At 40.6% G+C, this 26,527-nt stretch overlaps 1 protein-coding gene across 1 annotated transcript; it reads left to right on the forward strand.

Annotated features, from left to right (window-relative positions):
* Positions 1-15,950: 15,950 nt before the first annotated feature.
* On the forward strand, positions 15,951-25,398 carry LOC124257586 (lim and transglutaminase domain protein ltd-1-like; the record flags this gene model as incomplete). Its single annotated transcript, XM_046691685.1, has 7 exons — positions 15,951-16,069; positions 17,913-17,973; positions 18,837-18,950; positions 19,978-20,204; positions 20,644-22,211; positions 23,376-23,656; positions 25,213-25,398. Coding segments are annotated over exons 1-7 (2,556 nt in total), but the record flags the coding sequence as incomplete, so codon positions are not given.
* Positions 25,399-26,527: the final 1,129 nt, after the last annotated feature.

The following is a 26,527-nucleotide window of genomic DNA, read 5'->3' on the forward strand; positions in this document are numbered from 1 at the left end:
AACTGTATATCTTCATTTATTTCTTCATTTTGTTATGAATGAATACGTTTGAGTGTTCTACATTTTAGAATGTAAATTGTAGCCATTTGTGTGTAATATCAAGATTATTGTCTCTGTTATCAAGACATTGGGTATGACAGAGTTATTTCCCTTTGTTAACATGAAAGTAATTTCCTCTGACGTGACTACATAAACAAGTAATGTAACTTTGAAGTAAATTAAACTCTTAATGCAGGGGTGGAAATAACCCATTGCCCGACGCTTGAGACCAGTGTTTTTTACTGTCGGGCAAGCAAATTTGTATATCACACTGTACCGGTGTCCAGTTGATATTCCAATGTTAATTATGTTGTTTATTTAAAAAATCAACAAGAAAACGGCCGGTATAGTGGAAAAATTATCAGGGCAAGTGATTTTACATGTGCCACTGTACTGGAGTACACTAGCAATATTAAAGTTATTTCCACCCCTGTAATGGAATCTGAACCAGACAGTCTACACACAGACTTTTGCAAGAATTAATTGGTATTTTGACCCAAATAGATGGATAAAGGCTTTGCTGAAATGTCCACTGGATAAGACATGAATCATCTGAGTCAAAGCGGCTGGTTAACCATCCCATTCAGTAAATGACTAGAGGCATTGAAAAAACCATGTAATAACATTGAGAAGATCTTTTCACTTCTTAAAAGATATCAGTGCACCTTCACTACTTGCATCGTTGGAGTTTGAGAGGCAATAGAGTTTGTCAACCTTAGTAATTCCCTTGTTTATGATTGTATCTTTAATTAGTCACATGTCTTAGTCAGTTTCACTTGCTGTATACTCCAGCACCTAATAATTCAGTTATTTCGGTTATTTCATGCTTGCCCAGGTATGGAGTGGTTGTACTATTTAGACCGAGATTGTGAACGATTGTTAATGATCACAACCAAACTCATTGGGCGATATTGTCCTGTACCATATTATCACAATGTGAACATTCATGTATAAATGTACTATTGTCAGCTGTTCTGATGCAGGAATAAAGCTGAATAATGTATGTATTTTGGCATCTTGTTATGGGTTATTGAAGAACGTTATGATTGTACTTGTCAAGATGGGTACAATGTGTGAAGCCCATTTCTGGTGTTCCCCGCCGTGATATTGCTGGAACATTGCTAAAAGCGGCGTAAAACCGAACTCACTCACTCACTCACTTGTCAAGAAAACCTTTCACTCTGTGGTGAATGGGGTAGCCTAGTGGTTAAGGCATTAGCATGTCATGTCAAAGACCCTGATTCAATTCCCCACATGGGCACAACGTGTGAAGCCCATTTCTGATGTCCCCCACCGTGATATTGCTGGAATATTGCTAAAGGTGACATACAACTAAACTAAATCGATCAATCACTCTGTGGCAATAACATCATGATGTAAGTTCTTTGAGAGGCATTTTAGAAGTTGTGAAGATGAAGGAAAACTAAGTTCTATGGATAGAACTTGCTTGATAAGGGTGTTCTGTGGCTATTGGACCAAGTGAGGAGCCAAGGACGCTGTAGTCTAGAAAATAACATACACAGGTAGACCCTGGTTACTTGATAGGTCTTGAGCAATCAGTGCTGGTTATAAGAGGTGTCTGAATTGTTTAGGTGGTCAGACCTGTTGATTTATCCTTGTTCATTATATCAATCACTGTATTTTCTGGTCCAGAATCAGTTTATTTACAGAACACACTCTTATAGCTATAACACTGCCAAATGCATACACTTACATACACACATATATACCAGAGACAATCTTGCACAAATGTTTACCAATAATTGGTTTTCAATAGAGTAGCTCGTCTTCTGTTTCTAATCTTTCGATGACGTTTGGTAGTGGGGGTGAAGTCAGGCCAATCTTAGCAGGACATCCAAACAAGGCTTCATACGGACTGCACTTAATACCTGCATAAAGTGCCGAATTCTGTTGGAATTTTACAAACATGATTCCGACAAGAGTAAAGCCGCGAGAAAATGACCATGGCACCCTGACTCAAGGTAGTAATTAGCCAAGAGTGTCATCAGTAAATTGTCAAAGTTTTCAACTCCTAAGAACGAGGGATGAAATAAGACTCAACAGTAAATTGTTTTACTACAAACAAGTTTTAAGCTATAAACATTAATTTCGCACATTCACTGATAGGGAGTGTGTGTAATGGAACACCATGAAAATCAGTAATTTCACTCACTCACTTGAACTTTTAGGGAATACATGAAATCCCTGACGGTAAGGGTGATTTCACGAAACCGCTGTCTCTTTTAGGGATTACGTGAAAGCTCTGGTCTCACACATTCCCTGTAACATAAATAAGGTTCAGGACAATCACCACTCAGGACAATCACCACTCTGATTTGAAAACAGTTAACTCGTGGTTAAAGCGTCCTTTCTTCAGGAACCCGGGTCAATTCCCATTTCCAGTCTCCCCCCAGTAGTGATGTTGATAGAATGTTGCTAAAAGCAGCATAAACACCTACTCTCTCAAAATAACTCAAGTACCAGGTTCAGTAATGAGCAGGTATGTATTTCAACCACTGAGCCATGTTCATACATTTTTCCCCATGTGTTTATGACAAATAGTTAACGAGCTGCATGATCTTCAGATCAGTATTTATAGTTGAAGGTATTCACCCATTCCTCCACTCCACTCCTGCACCTGCAGGGGTTGTGGACACGACCAAGTACTTTCCTGTTCTCTGTAAACATGAGCACACAGACAACAGTACTCGCCAAGCTCAGATGGGTTTGACCTTGCAGTGTATAAAATAAGGCCCGTCCGACCGCCCGAGACGGGCTAGATTTCTGCCGGAAGGTCCAATTTTACAGCTAGCCAGCCCGATGGACGGGTGAAAAAAAATATTTCAATAACATGCCCACTGGCACTGACTGGTTAAATCCCTTCTGGGCTGGTAAGTTCAGCCCAGATGTCTGGCTGTGGTTTTGGCGTATTTCATACACTGGACCTTGGCAGTTCTTAGACGGGTGTCCTATTATGTACGTGATGTGCCAGGAGGATGTGGTTCTATTTAACACCAAACACTATCTTCCAACTTTGTAAGATTGTAATCAGTAATGGCCAGTATTTTGAATGTAAATGGTTCCGGACCCCGATCCACAAAATATTTCTAGCGCTACGACATTCGTAAGCCTATGGAAAACTAGAGTTACGACAGGCCGTAACGTTACGAACGCTTTGTGGATCGGGACCCAGATGTGTACAGTAAATGGTAAGCTGGGCCCCGTCTCGCATATCGCGCAAAGGGAGCCGTAGCTAAGATACATAGCGTTCACTGACGTTCATGTCAGTGAACGCTATGTATTTTAGCTAAGGGAGCCGGGGACCAGCTTACGGTAAATGGTTTCAGTGACAGCGAAATAAAGTATGTCATATAATTATGATGTCATGGCTAATGATGACGTCTCAGTGGCCTGCAATGTCACACGGGAGATAAGCGTTTGATGCTCCTATGCTTGTGCTGATACGTTCGATAACAAAAGACAAGCGGACAAGATTCTATTTGTCTTCCAAGATTCCTCCAAGCGATATCTCCGGTGGAAGCCACCTTTGGATGATATATTGGAATATCAGTCTCGCTCACTGAGCAATGTTAATGTTGAATTACAGCAAGAATGTAGTGTAGTAAAATGAATGTTCCCACTTTTACGTAAACCTCGATGGGATCCCAATAACGTCAGTCACTGCCCACAGACTTCCGCACCAATTTCAAGCCAAGTCGTCTTGAAGATGTATGGCCACTTGTCTGAACTATTGTGGGTCGACTGGCGGCGCAATACTATTGACGATTGGGACGAAACTTGTACTACTGTACAGAGAGCCTACAAGTGACACCATAACAGGAGCAACAGAAACACGAAGGGCACGTTTTGACGAATATTCAGGGAGTCAGTGAGTGAGGATGGTTTTACGCCGCTCTTAGCAATATTCCAGCAATATCACGGCGGGGGACACCAGAAATGGGCTTCACACATTGTACCCATGTGGGGAATCGAACCCGGGTCTTCGACATGACCAGCGGACGCTTTAACCACTAGGCTACCCCACCGCCCCGAATATACAGCCCATAAGCAGAACGCCTGCAGTTTCCAAATGACGTGGCAATGTACGAGCAGTCTACAATAATCCTCTGTAACAGTGATGCTTCATAGGGCATTCTTGGGGGCATTCTTGAAAGTCATCTGGTGCCGGTATCCAAGATACTTTGCCTATTAGACATGTTCCGAACTCACGGGAAATGACTCCAGTCCAGGAAGACGCCAATCCTGCCATTTTCATCTTGTCACACCCATGCACTCGCTCTCATCGATCCGTCTGTAATTTAGACTACGTTTTTCGTTTCTTTCACGAGTGTAATTGATTGTGGATCAGGTTGATATTGGCGCCGATCTCTGCCGTCGTGGTGTAGTTGTTCAACACTCACGATAATTCATTTGGACCACCCACTCAACATACGGTCACTCTTTAAGATCCGGGTTAGAAATGGTCTTCAGCAACCCATGCTTGTCGTAAGAGGCGACTAACGGGATCGGGTGGTCAGACTCGCTGACTTGGTTGACTCGCTGACTTAGTTATCGTGTCCCAGTTGTTATTTCAAAATAACTGGATTGTCTGGTCCAGACTCGATTATTTACAGACTGCCGCCTTGTATCTGGAATATTGCTGAGTTTGGCGTTAAAGGACAAACAAACAAATAAAATCATTATACGGAACTCAAGTTATTCCAAGGTTTGTGAAAAAACCAAAACAAATGTAAGACGACGGATGTGTTTAATGTTCCTAGTGTCATACTTAAGGCTAAAACATTCTCTTTTAATTAGGCGACTAACGGGATTGGGTGGTCAGGCTCGCTGACTTGGTTGACACATGTCATCGTATCCCAATTGCGCAGATCGATGCTCATGCTATTGATCACTGGATTGTCTGGTCCAGACTCCATAATTTACAGACCGCCGCCAAAAAGCTGGAGTGCGGCGTAAAACTAAACTCACTCACTCACTCTTTTAATTTATAATTTCGTTTGACTCATCCACTTGTTAGTAAATGAAAGAGAAGGTGTAAATAAATAGTTCAACACTTATCCGAGTGACAGATGGAATATATTTGTCAGTCTGATTAAGTTCTAGTAGGACTCATGACGTATTAGATCTCTAAACGTAAGTCACCATTTTCCACCCAGTCGATGCAGTTGCATTAGCTTTATCCGTCAATCGATGTGAATTATGTACGTCCATGTTGAACACACAATCAGAGTAGACCAGGTGAGGTTAGTATCAATCAATCAATGTGACAATATACATTCACCGTCAATCTACAGGCTTGTCGGATTCAGAAGATGTGCAACCACATAGCCATGTTTATATTACGTTAGGGCCATGTCCATAGCGGCTCTCGGCTACAGTAGGTATACATACACATTGCCCCCGTGACGGTTTCAATTGGTCCATTCGTCACCACTCGCCACTTTCCGTAAATTATAGGAAGGCGCTATTCGGCTTGTCCCGGAAAGACACGTAGATCACGAATCGAATTGGTCCACGAGTGTGTCACGAATGAAACAGATACTTGGAGAGGTGTCTAAAGGGATCAGACTTGCTGCCAGGTTGATAAATGCCATCGTGTACTAACTTCGTAGATCAATGCTCATTATTTCAATCACTGGATGTTTTGTTCCTGTCTACAGTATACAGGTAACAGTGAGTGAGTGAGTGAGGTTTTACACCGATTTTAGCACTATTCCAGCAATACCACGACGGGGGACACCAGAAATGGGCTTTATACATTGTACCCATGTGGGGAATTGAACCCAGGCCTACGGCGTGACGAGCGAACGCTTTAAGCACTAGGCTACCCCACCGCCCCACAACGTTGATAACATCAGTGTGTTGTTGGAGATGTTGCAGTGAAGCAGTTACAGAAACTACTGTAGGAGGAATGTACTGCTACAGTGCAACTTCAATAGCGAAATTTATTTGACTACGGTGATTTGAATGTATTCTGCAGTTGTACTGCGGGAAACAATGACCAACAACACTTTGACACAAACCTTTCTCTGGGACACCGCGAGAGAGGCAAACGAAAACAAGATATTTGTCGAAAGAGCAGCCGGTTCTCAAGAAAGCAGGTGATTGGATGGGAAGGGATTTTATCGAAAAAAGTACATTGCCCCTGAGAATTGACGATGCAGACTGTTGAAAAAGAAAACTGTTTGCCTCAAATTACGTTATTTCAAGATGTATCTTTAAAACATTTTGGCTTAAATATTTAATTAAACAATCTATAGTTTTGCAGATGTGGCTAAAGTATTATCCAGTTTCCATAAAAACTCCATGAAAGTATAATATTAACTATTTTGATTTATTAATCCAAACACTTTTGTTAACTTCTTTAGAAATATGTAGATTGAGATTGATTTTTAATCACATAAAATGCACCGAAATGCTTCCACGTTGACTGTAATCATTCCGGTATTTAAGCACGACACAATAATGATAATATACTGAACATCATTGAAAACGCACCAGTCTAAAATTGTCCATATTTTCATCAAGATGGATTTCAGCATGACAATGATCAATGAATATAACTAACATGAAGTCGAAGGGCATGTCCAGTTGAAAAATTGCTTTAGAAACAAATTCCTGTCCACAGTATGACTCTTAATTCCAAACTGCATCAACATGCAGCCTCGCAATGAAAAAAGCGCGAATTTCATTCTGAAATCATACTGACTGAGACATTAAAAGCGGGTGTATGAGAACCGATTGTCATTGCGCACTAACGATTGTGAAACGAGGACAGAGATGCCGAGGTTAACACCTCACGAAAGAGAACGTGCACTAGGCATGATTCAGGTTGGCACCAGCAGCAGGGATATTGCTCGACAACTCCACCACCGTTAGGCTTCATAGACGACATCAGTAGACAGGCAGCACCCGTGACCTTCAATGACCTTGGCAACAACGTGTTACGACGCTCCATCAGGATCGCCATATTGACCTTGTCCATATCAGTGACTGAACACTGCCGACTGCCAGGACTGCTGCACTAGTTCAAGGTTGACGTGGGGGTCATCAGCGCTGACTCCATGCGACGCCGTCTACACGCTACAGGGCCTAGATTTTCGAAGCTCTCTTAGCGCTAAGATGGTCGTAAGTGCCATTCATTAACATTAGCTTACGATCTTAGCGCTAAGAGAGCTTCGAAAATCTGATCCCAGGGCTCCATGCTGGACGTCCTTACGTTGGACCAATTCTGACTGACAGACACCGTAAAGAGCGTATACAATGGGCTAGCAGGCATTTTCAGTAAAGGTTACAACAATGGCAGGGTGTGGTAGTCACTGACGAGTCACGTCTTCATCTACGTAATGCTGACGGCCGATTACGTGTTTGGCGTAGACGTGGTGAACGTTATGCTGATGAGTGTGTGGTTCAGACAGAGCTTTGGGTGGTGGGAGTGTCATGGTCTGGGGTGGAATAAATTACAATCACAGGACTGCCTTCATGTCTGTCAAGGGAGAGTTAATGCCCTTTATTACCGTGAGCAGATTCTTCAGAATCACATCGTATCTGTCTTCAATCACCACCAAGATGTCCATACTTTTCAACAGGACAATGCACGGGCGCACACAACAATCTTTCCATGCAGTATCTGGCCTAGCAACACATCCAGGTTATTCATTGGCCAGCACAGTCGCCAGATGTATCCCCCATGGAGCACTTGTTGGACGAAATTGGTCAAAGTCTTTCGCGGCGACAACAGATGTGAAACATCCGGGAACTTGAGACTGTACTACTGCAGAAGTGGAATGCCATCCTCAAGAACTCTATTCGGACGCTTATCGACTCAATGAGGAGACGTTGAACTGCATATGTCAATGCAAATGGCGGTCACACGCGGTATTGACTTTTCGATTTGAACCCATGTGTGTTTGATCCTTTCTGACTGTGGAACATTTCAATGAATGAACGTCTTTTCTGTGTTGTTGTTTTTGTCAGTCGTCCATCTGTTATTATCCACTCAAAAAATATCAATTCCTTACACGTGCTTTTAATAATCTGAACTTTTATAAGTGGTGCGTTTTCAATGATGTTCAGTATATTTCACAAAACAAGAAATAACAAAGCAAAAACTACGGATTAAGCCATATGCCTTTCTAGTTGGCTGCGTGACAAAATCTACTGTCAAAGGGAATATACCTATCGGTCAGTTAGTATGAGTGTAACATTGGTTTGAACAGATTACACAAGTTGGGATATTGATGAAAACTGTTCTGATTCAGGACATTTTAGACGTTTTGTTCGTCCCTGTATTACCCCCCAGTTTTACAACGAACTTGTTTTGGTAACGAATAGCCTTGTGGCTTTAACCAATAACACATAGATGCTCCCGTGCCGATTAACAGCGACAAAAATGTTTCCACAATCATAAACAAATCTGTTCTAAAGAAGTGTCCACTGTACTATTCCGACTAAGTGACCATCATTCTTTATGAATGGTTACAACATGTGAAGATGTCGGTGTTCAGGAAAAGCAGAGCTTATTATATATGATATATTGAAAACAAAAGTCACAAACACATGCAAAGGTAAATCAAGTGTTCACATGAAACATATTGCATGTGACATCATGTTTGTCATCTGTAAAATATTACAATGGTATCCGCCGTAAAACATTCTGAAAGCTTTGGTGAAGTCTTGCTTAAAGGCTACTTTGAGCAAAAGGTGTATAACTCTTATTGAATTTGTGACTGAAAGCGTACGATAGATTATGTCACTAAATTGTGTGAAATGTAGACACCAAACTTTGAAGCTGCTAAAGATACTGCTGAACATTTGTGTTTTGTCACGCCGATATTGAACTGTTATTGAATTATTGTTGAACTGTTATTGAATTGTTATTAAATTGTTATTGAACTGTCATTGAATTGTTATTGAACTGTCATTGAACCGTTATTAAATTGTTGTGAACTGTTATTGAAGTGTTATTGAACTGTTAAATTGTTATTGAAGTGTTATTGAATTGTTGTTGAATTGTTATTGAACTGTTATTGAATTGTCATTGAATTGTTTGTTTAAAATCCAAATATGAAACAGTCTAGTTTCACTGGTCTCGCAATTTCAAGTTCTGGTTGGTAAATCGGTGGAAGGAAAGTTCATGCTTTGCCGATATTGGACAACATCATATCTGAAGCTTATATTAAGTTTAACGGGCGGTGAGGTGGCCTTGTGGTTAAAGCGTTCGCTCGTCACGCCGAGGAGGATTCAGTGGGTACAATGTGTGAAGCCCATTTCTCATGTCCTCCACCGTGATATTGCTGGAATATGACTAAGGCATACTCACTGACTGTAATCAGTTGAACTTCTTTGGTTCCTGGTTTTGATTTGGCCTAAGCAATCTCATTTAAATGACTATGCTACTACCACTGAGCTATTTTACTGGTGGATTAGCCTCAGTTGAGCCAGTCTCGCATAAGCTTCTGACCAGCCAGAACAAATACCGGTCTTTTTGTATATGGATTATTCAGGAGTTGAAAAGTTTCAGGTAAAAGTTCATCCTTGATTTACTGTGTCTCTTTTTCAAGGTTTGTATTAAAGTATGATATACTTTGAAGCCTTACAGTCTCATGTTGTGGTATTGTAGAGTTTAAAGTGTGAAACTGTTAACCTGTACTTAATCACATGACGCAATTGACCTGACCTTTTGTCAATGTACGTTCAATTTCACTGTGTAGTCATAACATAAAAAGCGAGGAAGGACTTGTTGATCGTCACGATGTCATGCTAATCACTGGATTGTCATGTAATGACACGATTATTTACAGACAGTTGTCTTAAAGCTTCAATATTACTCAGTACTACGAACAAGCAATCACACACACACACACACACACACACACACACACACACACACACACACACACACACACACACACACACACACACACACACACACACACACACACACACCTCTGAGGCTATAGTTACCCTTCCTTGCTTTAATTTTGCCAGTCGAATAAAAATTCCAATTTATTATGGATAAAGTAACAATCGGACAGAATCTGTGCCCTAGGTGATGTCCGTTTTTACATAAATCTGTCATTCTATAATTCCTCACAAAAGTTTTCAAGCATTTATGCATATTGTTGTTGAGTAAAGTTCCCCTTCAGTTTGTAGTGTGGTATAGGGGTGTGTACAAAATGTTTGACACAATGGAACCTTTTATGGGAGTGTAACAATTCAAGCAAGTCCTTTGAGTATTTTGAGAATCCACGCGGTATTATTACCTCTCATCAAATACTTACATGCTGAAACAAGTTAATACTTTGTTCCAGATTAATTCCTCAGTTTATATGTGACACATGTGGTCGCACCTTAGGCAAGTATTGTTCAAAACTGCCTCTGTTTACCCAGCAGTGAATGGGTACCCGGTGGGATGTCATATAAGTGCAAACCAGGTTAAGAATGTCTTGGCGTCTTGAGCATGCGTGGATACAGTCGCTTTATAGATGTTTATTATTATATAATTATCATTTATATACATGGCTTGTACTAGTATGTGGCATTAATTGATTTGAACAAGATTTTGTAACAAGATTATTCTTTTTCTTTCAGAACCTTGGACATGTTGGCAATTTGTGAGTCACGTGTGTCATTCATCACCAATCCATCAGCTTTATGCACCCACGTTGAAAGAAACCGGAGTATCGCCCATCGTTGCATGTGAAAAGAATCCACCGTAATCAGTAATTACAGTGTCTTCCATCATACTTAGAAGGATACATATAATCAAAATTGTTATTCTTTATGTATATTATCGGCAATCTGAAAGACCAGACTAATGTATAATGGAATGTTATATCAAATAACAAATACCAGAAAGACAGCAAATATACAAAAAACAACTTCAACCCAGACAGTCCAACAACAAACTCGCCACTTTCGCTTTGTTAAATTAAATTTAATATATGACTATAAACATATATATAAACATATCAGAAAGGTAACATACTATTTGTAGTATACATTGATGCAAAATACAGTAATCTAAAGAGGCCAAAACTGAAAAACTGAAAGAAAAGGAGTGCTCGTGAAATATCAATGTCGCATTCAAGCTCAAAACATCCATTTTTTAAATCGTCTCTATCACAAGTTCGACTGTCCAGCGAGAAAACGGTATTTGCTTGCTACCTACGTTTGTGATGGTCAGCGCTTCGCGTAAGCTTAACGTTTATCATTATCCAATCAAATCTAGTTTTCAAGAGTACTCCTGGTTTGCCCGGTAGTTTATGTTAATTAGTGATGGAGTTGGTATAATTAATTACACTGAAATCTGGTATTTCATGCTGTGTTGCCAGTATGTATAGGTTAAGCATTCATACAGACAAGGCACCAGACACGAGTCATTGTAGCGCACCAATGACATTTGTGACTGTTTGAAACACAGGCTTAAAGCCTTTCTCGCCAATACCGGTCATACCTTCATGCTTAACTGTATTTAATGCAATTTGATTGTTTGACATTTAACAACGTTAATAACCTACAAATCCAAAGTAACCTTTTCCGTGTGAAGTGCAGACAAAGTAGACACGTGGGTGAACAAATGTTCAAAGTCATGGAACCGCTGATAATGGACCAATCAGATGGAAACACATCTAATCACACGATCAAATGTGTAATTTCTAATGCAGAATGATAGCTTAAGCTGGAATATTATTTCCTTAACCAGAGTGGGTTACAGGAAGATCCCATTTAAGGGTTTTATCGACTATTGATTGAGGTATTAATGCAGGAAATATTGCAAGAACGGTCCAACTGTCAGCGGAAGTTGAGCCAAACCAAAACTATAAAACATTACCATCAAAAGCTTTAATATTTTATTTTCGTTTTTGTTTTGGTTACACGTTAAACGTTTTATGTTTAATGCTAAACGTCAACAAAATGTCTACATCTTTCAAACAAGAAGCAACATAGTAGTTCCTATCATTTCACATAGTTGTTACCCGTGAAGATCCGAGTTAGAATTAGTGTTCAGCAACCCATAGCTTGCAGTAAGAGGCGACTAACTGAATAGGGTGGTCTGTCTCGCCGACTTGGTTGACACGTCAGCGTATCCCAATTGCATGAATAGATGCCCATGGTGTAAATCATTGGATTGTCTGGTCTAGAACTGATTATTTACAGCTGCTATATTGCTGAGTGCAGCATTAAACAAGCAAACGAACTAACGAACGAACGAACGATGATAGTTTTTGAAATGTTAGAAGTAACACTTCAGTATTGTGTCATCGTGGCGTTGAGTGAGAAAGATCTCGCGGTCTTCAGGAATGAAGACACAAAATCGCTCAAAATTGTTTTATATACACAAGGAACCCCTACTGGTAATTCTTTCACTAAGATTCTCTGTCAGTTATGGTTACTCGACGTTTGAACACTACCACAGGCAAGCCTTGAACGTTGGTATACAATGACAGTTGTATAATACTGATTACTTTGAACAGGCAGCGACAGAAACCTTCTGAGCCTCTCTATGCTGTACTGGTAGTACTGAACATAAACCATTAATCCACATTTGCTCATGTATAACTCATTTATCCTTGACCTGACCTGTCACATTTGAAGTCATAAGTGTTTATTGGAAATAACGAATCGAATCTCCAGCTGTTGCCGTAGGTATTCTACTGAAAACCTTTACTTACTTAAGTATGAACCTGATTGGTAACAATTTGTTAATATTTGCCGGCGACAAAATGTACTCATGGAAACGAATAAGGAAAAACATGAAAGTACAAGTGTTCCTTTATGTATTTCCAGATTGTCACCCACAGTGTACTATAACACATGACAGGAAACCCGGAAAAGGGCATAGGAACACTTGCACTTTCGTGTGTTCCTTTATTAGTTTCCATGAGTATATTATTCGATCCAAATCCTTGCTAGAAGTCTTCTTCAGATATTCATGGTATAAAATCAAGCTCCGTAGGAATATTCCAATCAGTGAAAAATGTGCCAAGAGTTGAACCTTCTGGATTTTGATACGTTTGTTTCATAAAACTAACCCGTTAAAAAGAGAGATTGATTGCTATCTTCCACGGGATTCATCAATCAGTGTTGCACCAATCACGTACATCATAGCGTTTTGATATGAAAACAATCAGCGACACACTTAATGGAATTGTTTGGATGTATCACAGAATGCCATCCACAAGTGTCCATTTATCAGCTGCTATACGGAAATAATTGGTTATAAATTTCAATCAGTTCAAATGAAAGTGGAACGACTCTTTTTGTAAAACCTGATTGATATTTCAACAATAGGCAGTTTGACATGCGATTGGAACCCACACTTTCAAAAACATTGAAGTTGGTCTTTAATTAATGATAGGGCATGAGCATCCGTTGTAAATAAACTATGCTACATGAGCCAAACTTTATATTTTTGGAAATTTTCCTATTCTGAATGAACAATTAGAAAATAAAGAAATGCTTTTGTAATTGATAGGTCTGTTTCATTTACTAAGTAAGGGTCAATGCACATCTCATTTACCCAATTCTACATCATCAAACATACGTTCCGTTTTCAAAATTAGCCACTCTAAATTACCAGTCATCATCGATGTCATAAACAAAATCAACGTAAGTAAGCAATTAATCTGCCTTACCACTCCCTATCTGTACATACATAAGGTTCTTCACCTGCATCATTTCCAGATACGTCTACGAACGGTTTTCAAATTTCAGGACCCGTGAAGATCCGGGTTAAAACTGGTCTTCAGCGACCCATGCTTGTCGTAAGAGGCGACTAACGGGATCGGGTGGTCAGGCTCTCTGACTCGGTTGACGCAAGTCATCGTATCCCAGTTGCGCAGATGGATGCTCACGCTATGGATCACTGGATTGTCTGGTCCAGACTCGATTATTTACAGACCATATAGCTGGCATATTGCTGAGTGCGGCGTTAAACAACAAACCGACCAAACCAAATCTTAAATTTCAGAGATCTATTCACATGATACTTGTCTGTTACTCGCTATGGAATTCGTTTGACCAGTTACTGTACAAGAAATCTTTTCACTGGCGCTGATGTTCCATATATAGATGAAAGCAATTTAGGGCATGCTTTGTATCAAAACGTTCTCCGTAGTGTTTTTATAGTTCAAATATCTTGATTCCCTTGGCATATTATAATCAAGAACAAAGTGCCTTAGACGAGGGCACAGTATACATCGTGTTTGACGATAGAGGAGTGTTCAAAGTCACTTGAACATCATCAGTGGCCCGACTGCATCAAGGAACTGAAGAGGGGACTTCTCTCTGCATCTGAGCTGCTCCTTCAGTCTCACAACCCGGTGTTCTTTCTCCTTGTAGACAGCTTTCTTGGGTGGTGGGGCAGCACCACAGTTTCTCGTTTCTCGATATCACCTATTGTCATTTTAGGCAAAGCAAAATTGCTGAAATTGACCTATAAATATGAGGTATGACCTAAATCTCGGTATGCTTTTACATATTACGAAATCACAATTCACAATGCTATTTATGTGTGTTTAATGTTCTCCAACTCAGTGTAATTTTGTAGTCGTAGGTAGGTCCAGTGCTTAGGCGGATCTAGAGGTGTGTGTGTGTGGTGTGTGTGTGTGGTGTGTGTGTGTGTGTGTGTGTGTGTGTGAGGTGCGCACCCCCCCTTTTGTCCTGAAAGTTTATTAAATGACTCATGAAAACGGGTGAAAATGAAGTGTTCACCCTCCCTTTCTCAAGAGTGTGCTCCCCCACTTTCTCAAAAAGCTGTATCCGCCCCCGCAGTGTCGCTCGAGCGCAAATACCTTCCATTTTCAGATCTTATATAAATGTCCGTGAGAAAAAAACAACAACCCTTCACAACAGCGTGAAACGTTTCTCCAAGCATCAATCACAAGCTGACAGGTCACGATGACTGCCCCCTTAAAACTCGAATATTGATGAACGAATAAACAAACGTTTCACAAACACGGGAAACCGAGAAATCATGTACCACACCATACAGTATATGTACACTGGCAACGTAATTAACAACCTTGACCTCAGCTCTCTTCCATACCTATAGATGTCATACAATACGTCTTACATTACAAATTGGATGTTTCTAATACCTCACATTTATCATATTGCAACATATTATTGCTAGATTAATAATATTTACAACATAACTATCATCTGTAAGCCTGCGAAGAGAAGTATAAGTATCATTAATAAACTAAAATAACAAAGGAAACACGATGCCGTACAAGCTGTGCATGTCGTATACGTTTTGCCCTTCTAGCGTGCATTGTGTAGCTTACTGATAAGGCCTGGATAACATCAAGTAATGTATGGGTTTCAAAGGACCTTGTCTAATAATTCACAACAGCTATGCTCGCGATGTGATTTAAAGGAGCCTATTCATAATTAGTTTAGTATGGGAACGCCGTGGAAATATATATTTTATTTATCCATGTATGTTGATTCTATTTGTTCCCGAATATATTTTGCATATGTAAACGTATACTCCATGATATATTACATATGAACTTATGTACGACCAAAGAAATGAATAATGAACACATTTTATTGAAACGATCCCCTTGAGCTGATGTTCCGGATGTAAAAGGTGGCTGGTTAAGACGGGGGATTCATTTGACGTTGCTTTGAACAGAATTTCAGTTAAAATGTGACATGTCCGCTTGACCAGGGAGAAAAGTAAACGTTTAAGACGTTCACAACTTCAGTGACACACAAGGCTCATAGTGGAGGCAAATCTGGGACTCGAACCAAAGATTGCTGGCTTTAGGGACGCAACTCTACGGTGCCTTCGACGATTGGCCTCCAGTGTTCAAAGGACGTAGCAAGAATAAGAATTAGTGTTGAAAAGGATTTTCACCAATTTCATTATGATCCAAATGTTGTTCGAAGTAGCTTACTTCTTCAAGGTGGAGTTAGTGAGCACGTTTAAGGTCACTTCCAGCACTATCATTGCTGGGAAACATCAGAATGAGTTTGACACAGAGGACCCACGTTGGTAATCGAACCCAGGTCTTTGGCATAGCGAGCTGACACTATGATAGCACTATGCTAAATGTCACCTTTTTCCATTTTGTTTGACAAAATAACAAGAGTGATTTAGAGAATGAGATGGGATTTACGCTGCTATATATAATATGACTACATGAATGGGCTTCACACATTGTACCGACTCGGAAAATCGAACCCGGGTCTTCGGAGAAACGGGCGAACGCTTTTGTCACTGGGCCGCCAGTACAACACATTCCATGAGATATTTTTGTTCTTGTCACGATGAGTGTTAGGATAGGATACACCAAACGGTCTTGATAAATAACTTGTAAACATGGTGCACTGGTGACAATCCGAGTTAGTGGCAACTAACGGGGTCGTGGTCAGGCTCGCTGACTTGTTTGATGTCATTGTATCCCAAGTGCGTAGATCGATGTTCATGATGTCAATCACTGGATTGTCTGGTCCAGACTCGATCATTTACAGACCGCCACCATATAGCTGGAAGATTGCTGATTGCGGAATTAACATCACATAAATACATGTACGTAAAACCTTTGTGTTGGTGAACCAGTACCGACAGTATGACTTTAAATCCTACATCGCGTGACTATTTGCTAGCCAGTTGAAAGTTTTCTTAAGCTATTAATCATTCTCAATAGCAACGTGTATACACTCCAGTTAGAGTATTTACGTGCTTGACTTAAGTGTGTTTGATACACAAAAGACCCATTCATATTGCTGTTAGTTTTGGGAAGGTGTCACACAGCGCCACTTGTGCAACGGAAAATAATGTGTCCCCCTTTACTAGCATGCATATAGGACATCTTTAGGTGGTGAGTACACAACGAAATGTGGATTACATAATCAGCATTAGAGCATAGTTATTTTACATTACATTTGATTTCAAGCAGGTCGTATGGTTTTGTTCAAAGGCATTTTGAACCCGTGAAGATCCGGGTTAGAATTGGTCTTCAGGAACCCATGCTTGTCGTAAGAGGCGACTAACTGGATCGGGTGGTCAGGCTCTCTGACTTCGTTGACACATGTCATCGTATCCCAATTGCGTAGATCGATGCTCATGTTGTTGATCACTGGATTGTCTGGTCCAGACTCGATTATTTACAGACCACCGCCATATAGCTGGAATATTGCTGAGTGCGGCGGAAAACTAAACTCACTCACTCAAAGGCTTTTTGAAGGCCTGTTGAGGACATGTCGGTGACGCTTCCAAATTTTGCACATCAGCAACTGAAATGATGTACGATAATAATACCTTGCATACCTTGTGTTTCATGTGAACAATCGGCTTGCCTTTGCATGTATTTGTGACGAGTGTCACCGGTAAGACAGGATACGTTCACCCATTTGCTATTATCTGGTAAGATCAATCTCAGATGGTGATTCTTAAAACCCGAACCCGAAGCCTACAACTCAGGACCGAATTGTTATGGAAATGTTTCTGTTTCTTGCATTAGTTAATGCACATTCATAGCCCTAGTTAGATCCTTAATGTTAGTATATCTGAATCACATAACGACATTTTATAAATCAGTATATCTCTATGATGAAGCGATAACGCCGAGAATCATCGACCGATATAGCTCTGTATGACGAATGTTCATACACATGCGCACCTCTGTTTAAAGATTTGCTCAAAAGGTTTCCATACCTACACAGAGACATTGTAATGATTTCTGACAGTGGATGTTTCAGGCATACGTTATTGAAAGGTTTTGAAATATTATCTACTTCCAGAGGGACGAAAGGGACCTTTGTCCCATTTTCCCACATCATAAGAAGCAAAATAGATAAGCAAATGTTTGAACTTGAACTTGTTTGTATTTCAGGTACACGATTATGATGGGTGGAGCTTCCAGTAAGCAGAAGGACAGTTCCCATTTGCCTGATGTAAGTAGAATATACATGAAATTAATATATAAATTTAATATTTTTTAAAATATACATATAAATGACAGACATAGAGTGATAGTATCATAAAATACATGTAATCTTGCAGACACATGGTGTTTGAACAACTTGAGTGAGTGAGTGAGTGAGTTTAGTTTTACACCGCTTTTAACAATATTCCAGCAATATCACGGCGGAGGACACCAGAAATGGACTTAACACATTCTGGACTTAACCCATGTTGGGAATTTGAACAACTTGAAACTAACATGCGAGAACTGTAATTTCCTAAAGTTTAGATTCTCTTTATCGATTACGTTGTAGAGGGTCGGATTTTGCAATAGTCTACCTGTATCCCGGCGGACGACAAGAATAGAAAGTATACGCCCATGTTTGACGGTGGTAAAAAAAGAAACAAACCTGAACGTTTTTTTTTATACTGATGTACATTGGATACGTATTAGGGGTCAAATTGTAGAACACATACTCGCGAAGTTCAACCTTGCGAGGACATATCATATCTTAAGGTATCTGATATACCAGATTTAGCCAATAAAAGTGCAACCCGATTAATTCCGTTTTTTGTAGATTCCATTCCGATGGCTATTTAAAAAAAATGTATCAAATAACCTTATAGCACCGAGGGGAATATTCTCCGTAATTAGGTTTTTCATCGCGCTATGACTTTTCCAATACCATTTGAAACTACAGATCATATTGAAGTTGAGAACAGGTATTCCTATTGCTCCGATATTGGTATCTTAACGAAAGCATATAATCGCGTAAGGATATGTAATAACAGGTGCTGTAAACGACCTACTTATATAAATACCAATAAAATGTACGGCTTGGATTACAAATAGGTCGATGTGCCGTACTCGGAGAACAACTACCCACCACTTAAGCCGCCCAAGACAAAGAAAGACATTGTGTACAATCCACGACTTTTCACAGCCATCGATGCAAAGGCCAGTGTGGTAAGAACCACCGATAACCATTGTTCATGGCTCTGATTGGAGTAGGAGCTATTCATCACCTAACAAATATACTGGTACATGTCGTGTATTGGAACATTAAGGTGATTGAGTTTGCGTTTGTTTGACTTCGGCTGGACCTATTTGTTCACTGCGCACATAACAAAGCTCAGAAAACATTGAACACAATACTAAATGTAAGCAATGAAATCATAATATAGTGAAGTAATGCAGCTTATAGGTAATGATAATTTCGCACCTCGTAAATTATTCAAATATTTCCTTGAAGAAAGTCAAAGTTGAAAATAGGTATAACTATCCCGTGGCACACCGAGAAAGTGCTTGCTATACGAGGGATGGCTGAACAGCTCTGAGCCAAACTAGGATGGATTCATAGATGGAGTTGGTGGCTAAATTTCTTTTGGAGATAATCCCCCTCCAAGGTCCTCAAATACTTACATGGGATGGTGGAGTTCCTTCGTACAACTAGCAAAGAATGCTTTCTCCTGATGGTTTAAATATTCTCCACGTCTTGATCATTTGCATGATTCCTACCAGATATGTTTGTGATGGTCAGCAGTTGAAATCTGACGTTGCCCAACCTGGTGAATATGGACGATGTTCAGTGCACCACATGCATATTGCAGCCATGGCAAGAACGATCTTGTGCATACGTGTATTGTCGTGGGAGAACACAATGCCTTCATATATGTATTATGCATTTGGCATAGCAATGTAAATATCACTTATACCGTCATATTGAATAGCAATACAATTCCTATTGAAAATAACTGTTTAGCCTATACTCTTCTATATATACTCTTATACTCTTCTTTTTATCATTAAAACAACTTTGTTGTATCAAAATAGCAGTGTCAAAACACAGATATCATTTTAATCTAACATACCTCCAATGGAAATACGCGTTTGTAGTTTGTGTAAATATGAATACATTTCAGCAAAGGTAATCTTGAAGGACCACAATGATTGATTTCGATTCTGTACAGTTTCCCCTTTCTTCAATTATCAGACCTCGAGGGATGATGCCCTGTCCTATCAAACGTTGATCAAACATTTGACAGAAGGACTTCAGAATGATGTCCAGAAGGTCAGGTCCATATTTGTATGGCTGGCCTCACAACAGATCATGTACGACAATTTCGACGATGTCGTTGACGTCAACACTCCTCTCGGCTACATGCGTCTCATTCAGGATGACAGAGGAACTTACGAGCAATTCTTTGCTCTACTCTGTAGGTGAGTTTCCTAAACGGATTTGTTTTACAACGCACTCGATTTTCGGAAGGTTTGGTGCCCATTTCTAGTCTAGGTCTACATGTTGTAATTTTTGTCAATTTGAAACGTTAACGAGAAAGAATAAAGTGCATTTTGAACAGAGGCAACTAAGCAGGCAGATCACGCTAACTGTTAATAGAGGTTCACCTGACCCGTACAATAGATATTTATTATACTGATGGAGTGGTTTTGTTGCTTTCGTGGAATCTTCAGAGATGGTCAGTTGTCCAGGATTGGGTAGCTTAGTGACTTAACATTCCATTGTCACGCTCACGCTGAAGTTCTGATTGGTTATGCTCCTCGCCATAGTAATTGTCACTGTTGTATAAAACAATATTCACTTACACGAAAGACACCATTTTTGTCCTCATTTGTACATGTTTCCATTGTTTGCAAACAGGAAAGCTAAAATCCCTTGCATGGTCGTCCAGGGAAACATCAAAAGTGCTACATACGAAGTAGGTGACATGGACATAGAATGCATCTATGGCCACTGGAACTTGGTGTATCTCGATGGATCGTGGAGGATAGTCAATCCGAAGTGGGCAATGGTGTCCATTGGGAACTATAGCACTGAACGATGGCGCATGATAGAAAAAGATGGGAAAGCAGAGCAACCAGACAGAGAGGAAGGCAGTTTAGTGTATGTGTATAGTCAGGACGACTTTTATTTCCTCACAGACCCTGAGGATCACATTTACAGGTGTCTTCCAACCAATGCCAAATGGCAGCTTCTTGGGGAGCCTTGGAGTATGGAAAAGTTCCTGATGGTTCCATTAGTCCATAATGACTTCTTTGCATCTGGATTAAAATTACCCGAAGGACAACAAGGTATTCTTGGTGCCAAAGAAGGGGAAGTGGAAATTAACTTCCAGGTGACCAAAGGTGCAAAGGATATCAAATATGAATTATACTGTGATCGGAAAAGCAAGAAGAAACTTCATGGAGACAGTCAGATGTCCCGTTATGTATTTGTTAACAACATCAGATCGACAAGATCATTTTTCATTCGTCTTCAGACAGAAGGGAGATACATGCTTACGATTCTCAACGATACTGACACACCATTGTGCGACTTCAGAATAGACTGTTCTGGAGTCAAAGGGACATGTGAACCGTTTCCTAAAAATCCTGCTATTGGATGGGGTTTCAATGAAACAACTAAGAGAGCTGGGTTGTCAAGTCCTTCGCAAGAAAGCGGAATTGTGACTATTGACTCAAAGAAATCAGTAGATATTACCTTCAAAACTCGGAAGGGGGTAGATGTAAAAGCTAATCTTCTACACAATGAGATTCCTACAACAGAACTTGAAAAACATGTCAATCAACAAAAGGACGGTGACAAACTGACAGTAACCGTTGACATACCCACAACATCTACTAAGCAAGAGTATGCCCTTGAAATTAATGCTAAAGACAGTGCAACTGCCAAGCACCAAAATGTTGCTAACTATCTGTTAACAACTCAAAAGAACAAACCTCATGATATTGCATCACGAGGTATAGCGTCTACTACAAATTCAGGGAAGCATTCAAACGAAACAAAAACAAATGGTTATATCAAGAAAGAAAATCCAGCGGAACCATCTGTTGACAAACAAAATGAGTCTGTACAGACAAAGGGAATGTTTTCCTTTCTTTCAAGCAAGCCTAAAACCAAAGGACCTTCTTCTGAAGAAACTGGTGGAGGCAAGGATAAAGCCGCCAATGGAAGCATCCCTTCCAAGCAGTCTCAAACTGTCAACAGCGACACCAAAACCGGTCACACTGCCGTTGACAAAGCTAAAGACAATTCAAAGGAGCCATCACAACAATCACTGACCTCAAAGCTTAAAAACAAAACATACTCTTTCAAAATCAAAAATAAAGAAACCAGTCAGGATTATGAGTCGTGTGGATTGTCTCCTGAGGGTGTTCCTAATGGAAATCAAGCTGTAGAAAGCATCCATAAATTACCAGGATCGAGGCGTGAGTCTGGAACCTCCATGAATGCAAATTTACTATCACCTAGGAGAACACCTCTGAATTCTCCTTCTCCTGAAATGATTACAGATTATAGTACCCCAGCTCGCATTAAGCGAATGAAAGAGGCTTATTTGACCAATGGTCTCACTAAGGATACAGCTTCGTATAGACATTATGCAAGACAAAAATCACCATCTCCAAATCCTCCAAACGGGGACATTTCTGCAACAGGTCCGAAAATGAAAGGAACTGCATCTCCAACGGGTCCTGCTGTAACAGGCAAAGCTACTACGAAACAGGGAAACCGAAGAGATATGCTAAAGGTTCCACATCCAAATACTCCAGTCTCAGTCAAAGGGTCAACTAGCAAACCGAATCGTTTACAGACAGGTTCAACAACACCCTCATCAATGCAAGCTAATACGCGTGCATCAACGGTCTCAACCATGTATTCAGATAACCCGAGTAGCAAGATATCCACACCTTCAAAGATGACGGGAGTGTCTGGTATCCCGAGCCTCAGGAACAAACAGCAACAACTTTAAAAGACCTACATCAAAAGACAAAGGATCCTACAAATGTAAGCAAAGGCTCCAAAACAAACGAAGGGCCATTGCAACAGCATTCTGAAAAGGTTCGTGTTTAATTGGATCACATGCTATAATATTGTAACAGTTTTTCATTTGATTTGTACAACCGTTTTTGAAATTAATAAAGCAGATAAGCTGAAGTTATATATTTTCAACTTTTTAGATTCAAGATGTACAAAGGATCAAACAGTCTCTAAATGTGAAAGAAACAGGACAGCAAAAGAAAGGCAGTGGTTCGAAATCCCCATGCAGAAAGCAAGGTGTAGATCGTGAATTAATTTGTGCAGGTGAATATATCTGGTCATGGTTTTGACGATACGCTGGTAGGTAGATACGTAGTTAGTAGTGAGTGAGTGAGGGTGAATTAACACGGGTTTGAAATTGTTTACAGTTATATTATGACAGTCTATACACAAAAGTGGCCACCGGACAAAAGCACAAAAACCTCACGAATGAAAATGATTTGTCTTCGATGTTTTCTATTCAAGGTAACTTTTGTGTTGAATGTGTGGACCTGAATAATGTTTCGCTTGTATTTATCAATAAATATTACAACATAATTACCTTTTATCTCCAGATCTTAAAAAGGCAATAGAAAATCGACGGTTATCGGAAATAAACAAACTCTTGGAAGAGACGGGTGTTCATTCACCTGATCCCAAATTAACGGAATTGAAGGAAAAAGCCGAAACTGTCCGGACCGTGATTAAACGAATGAACAAGTACCTACATGAAGTGATGGCCGTCAACCAGGGCACCATCGCAGAGATCCATAGCTACAGTCACCCTAAGCCAATCGTCCATGACGTCATGAGGGCAACATTTCTCCTTCTCGGAGAAAGGGGAGCACAACTTCGGGTTAGTAATATATACATCTCCTTCGGAATCTTCTGAGGTAGGTGTAACGTTGCTTTGAGCAGTTATTTTAATCGTATCACCGCGTGGCAACTGAGTATGCGTTGGTTTGGTTTGTTGCATAACGCCGCACTCAGAAATATTCCAGCTATATGGCGGCAGCCTGTAGGTAATCGAGTCTAGATCAGACATTCCAGCTGCAGCATGAGGATAGATTTACGCAACTGGGATACGATGACATGTGTCAACCAAGTCAGCGAGCCGGACCAACCAATACCTTTAGTCGCCTCTTACGACAAACATGGGTTGCTGAAGACCAATTTTAACCAGGATCAAGAATAATAGGGTCGAACCAGGATTCGAAACCACAGTCATGGGTTCTGGAAAGCCCATGGGTTCTGGCATGCACCTACCCACCGGAACTACGGCGCCTTACACGACTCGACTGCCAGTGCCCCCTCGGACACTTGGGTGACAAGGTGGACCGGTTGTAGGTGCTCGCGCTGTGAGTGTGATGCTGACAGATTAGGGTGTGTAATCAGGGGTTAATCTGATAACCATCAAAAGATGCTGATTGATCCAAGGGATGTACCTCTGATGGGTGATGACCAGAACCTTCCCCCTGCATCACCCTCTCCTCCCATAACCTTTTCCTCCAGATTAGGGAAAGGCTTGAACCATCAACTGTGTAACATTCTCGACGAATGTTTGGCAGATGGAATAAGGTGAAGCGCGGATACTGAGTTATGCCCCTTTCGGTTGATGTCATAATCAGCATGGATGTCGTTAACAACAATGTAGTCTGTATTTATATAATATATTTTATGATAACTTATTCCTCTTCTCCTCCACACACACATAGAGAGTGTCAGCTGAGTCTGTTGTCTTATCGTATATCGTATTATACTATGCTATAATATCTAAGATAAGTACAAATATCTTTGTCATTTGATGACATTCTTTAAATATCGAATGTTTCAGGTATAATAAGATTGGGAACTCCTGGATGTTCTGCACTATTAATAATATAGTTCCACATAGTGCAGCCACGTTTGCTAACAAAATCCTCGCACCTAACCCCATTGAACATTGTATCTATTTTTGTTTTCGGGGCGGGGTGTTTAGTAATAACTGCAGCAAGGACGCACCGCAGTGATTAGTCCCACAGTCCCTGAACAACATTCTTTTCCCAACTGCCTATTCTTTCCTGCGATGCTAAAGCCCTAAATGAAGCAAGTCTAGATTTCCCCTCTGGGGCTCCTTTTCAGTTTAAGTGGGTTTATTTGTTAGCATCAAAATTATATATTCTATGTCTACGCAGTGATGTATGGAGCTACTTAAATCCGGGCTGGGTGACCTCATGACCTCGTCTGATTCTAGTAAATGTTTATCATATATGCATCTCATGTGTATTTGTTTCTCATATCGATGTACAAAATGGCAACACAACTTTGGGAAAACTTTGTACTTGGGGTGCAAGCGTGACATTTCGTGAGTCATTTGTCTCCTTAATCAATCAATGTTATTACTAAGATGTCGATGTTGTTCCTGCTGTCTAGAAGTGGCACTACATACAGCAGCTGATGAGACGCACCAGCAAGGATGGGCTGATCGTGAGGATTCAAGAATTCGACGTCAGTAGCATCAGTTGGGAACTTGCTGAATACGTCAAGCTGATCTTGGACGGCCGTGATCCTGACGAGGTTCGCTTGACAAGTACAGGAGCCGGAGCCTTCTACATCTGGGTAACACGTTAGGAGTTAGTGGGCAGGGTTTACTCCGTTCAGGCATTATGGGAGCCTTCTACATCTGGGTAACACGTTGGGATTTAGTGTGCAGGGGTTAACTCCGTTTAGGCATTTTGGGAGCCTACACGGATGAAAGCAAATGAAGCACTAAACGTTTTTAATCAGGTTTTACAAAGGAAACTTGAAGCCAATCACCACGTGATTGTATGGCATGTTTTAGAGTGTGTGTTTTTTGTTTATCACCCGTCAGCAATATTCAAGCAATGTTAGGCCATGTTCATAATTTAACAATCCAATGAAACCCGTGTGACATGTATGCAACAGCAACGATCCATGTCATCGTGTACGTCGACACCAGCTACACATCCTGATGGCCCACTTGGGTCACCCCTCAACAGCTCGGTGAGATCTTTGACCCCCAAGGGTATCTTTGACATATACGAAGACAGGCCAGCTGGTGTGTGTTCGAAAGTCTTAGCTTTCATGCCCCCAATAAACAAGCTGTCCTCTATGGGAATGACAAGTGTTTATGGATGATCAACTTCTTTATTGTACAATGGCGACGTTTCGGTATAGATGCTTATACCGATTTCAAGCATGATCATTCCTATTGCTCACAACTTCTACAATGCCTCTCAAACAGTTAGACCGCCTCTGTGGTGTAGTGGTTAGAGCGTCCGCCCGGAGAGCGGAAGGTCGCGGGTTCGATCCCCGACCGCATCATACCAACAGACGTTAAAATATGGTACTGGTTGGTCTCTGCCTGGCGCTCGGCATTAATGGGTAGAACAAGGACTGGTCGGCTCGGAGTCAGTATAATGTGTCTGAGTGGGGTATTCATGCTTCACTGCGGCATGGTATCTCAGTGGGCTAGCACCATAAAACCAGCTTCAGTCTGGGCTAGTACAAGCAGGCGCACATACACATACACACGCATGCACGTCGTCATATGAGCGAAATATTCTCAAGCACGACGTAAAACCCAATTTCACCTCACCTCACCTCACCTCACCTCACCTCAAACAGTTCTGTCTTCCATGGATTCATCATCATTGCATCAACATTTTGCAAATGATTTGTGACACTTTGAGGTGACATACTGATCATTATCGCCTTCAGTGAGTGA

Source organism: Haliotis rubra, unplaced genomic scaffold (genome assembly GCF_003918875.1).
Source record: "Haliotis rubra isolate DU_JTF1 unplaced genomic scaffold, ASM391887v1 Scf668, whole genome shotgun sequence".
In the NCBI taxonomy this organism is placed as follows: domain Eukaryota; kingdom Metazoa; phylum Mollusca; class Gastropoda; order Lepetellida; family Haliotidae; genus Haliotis; species Haliotis rubra.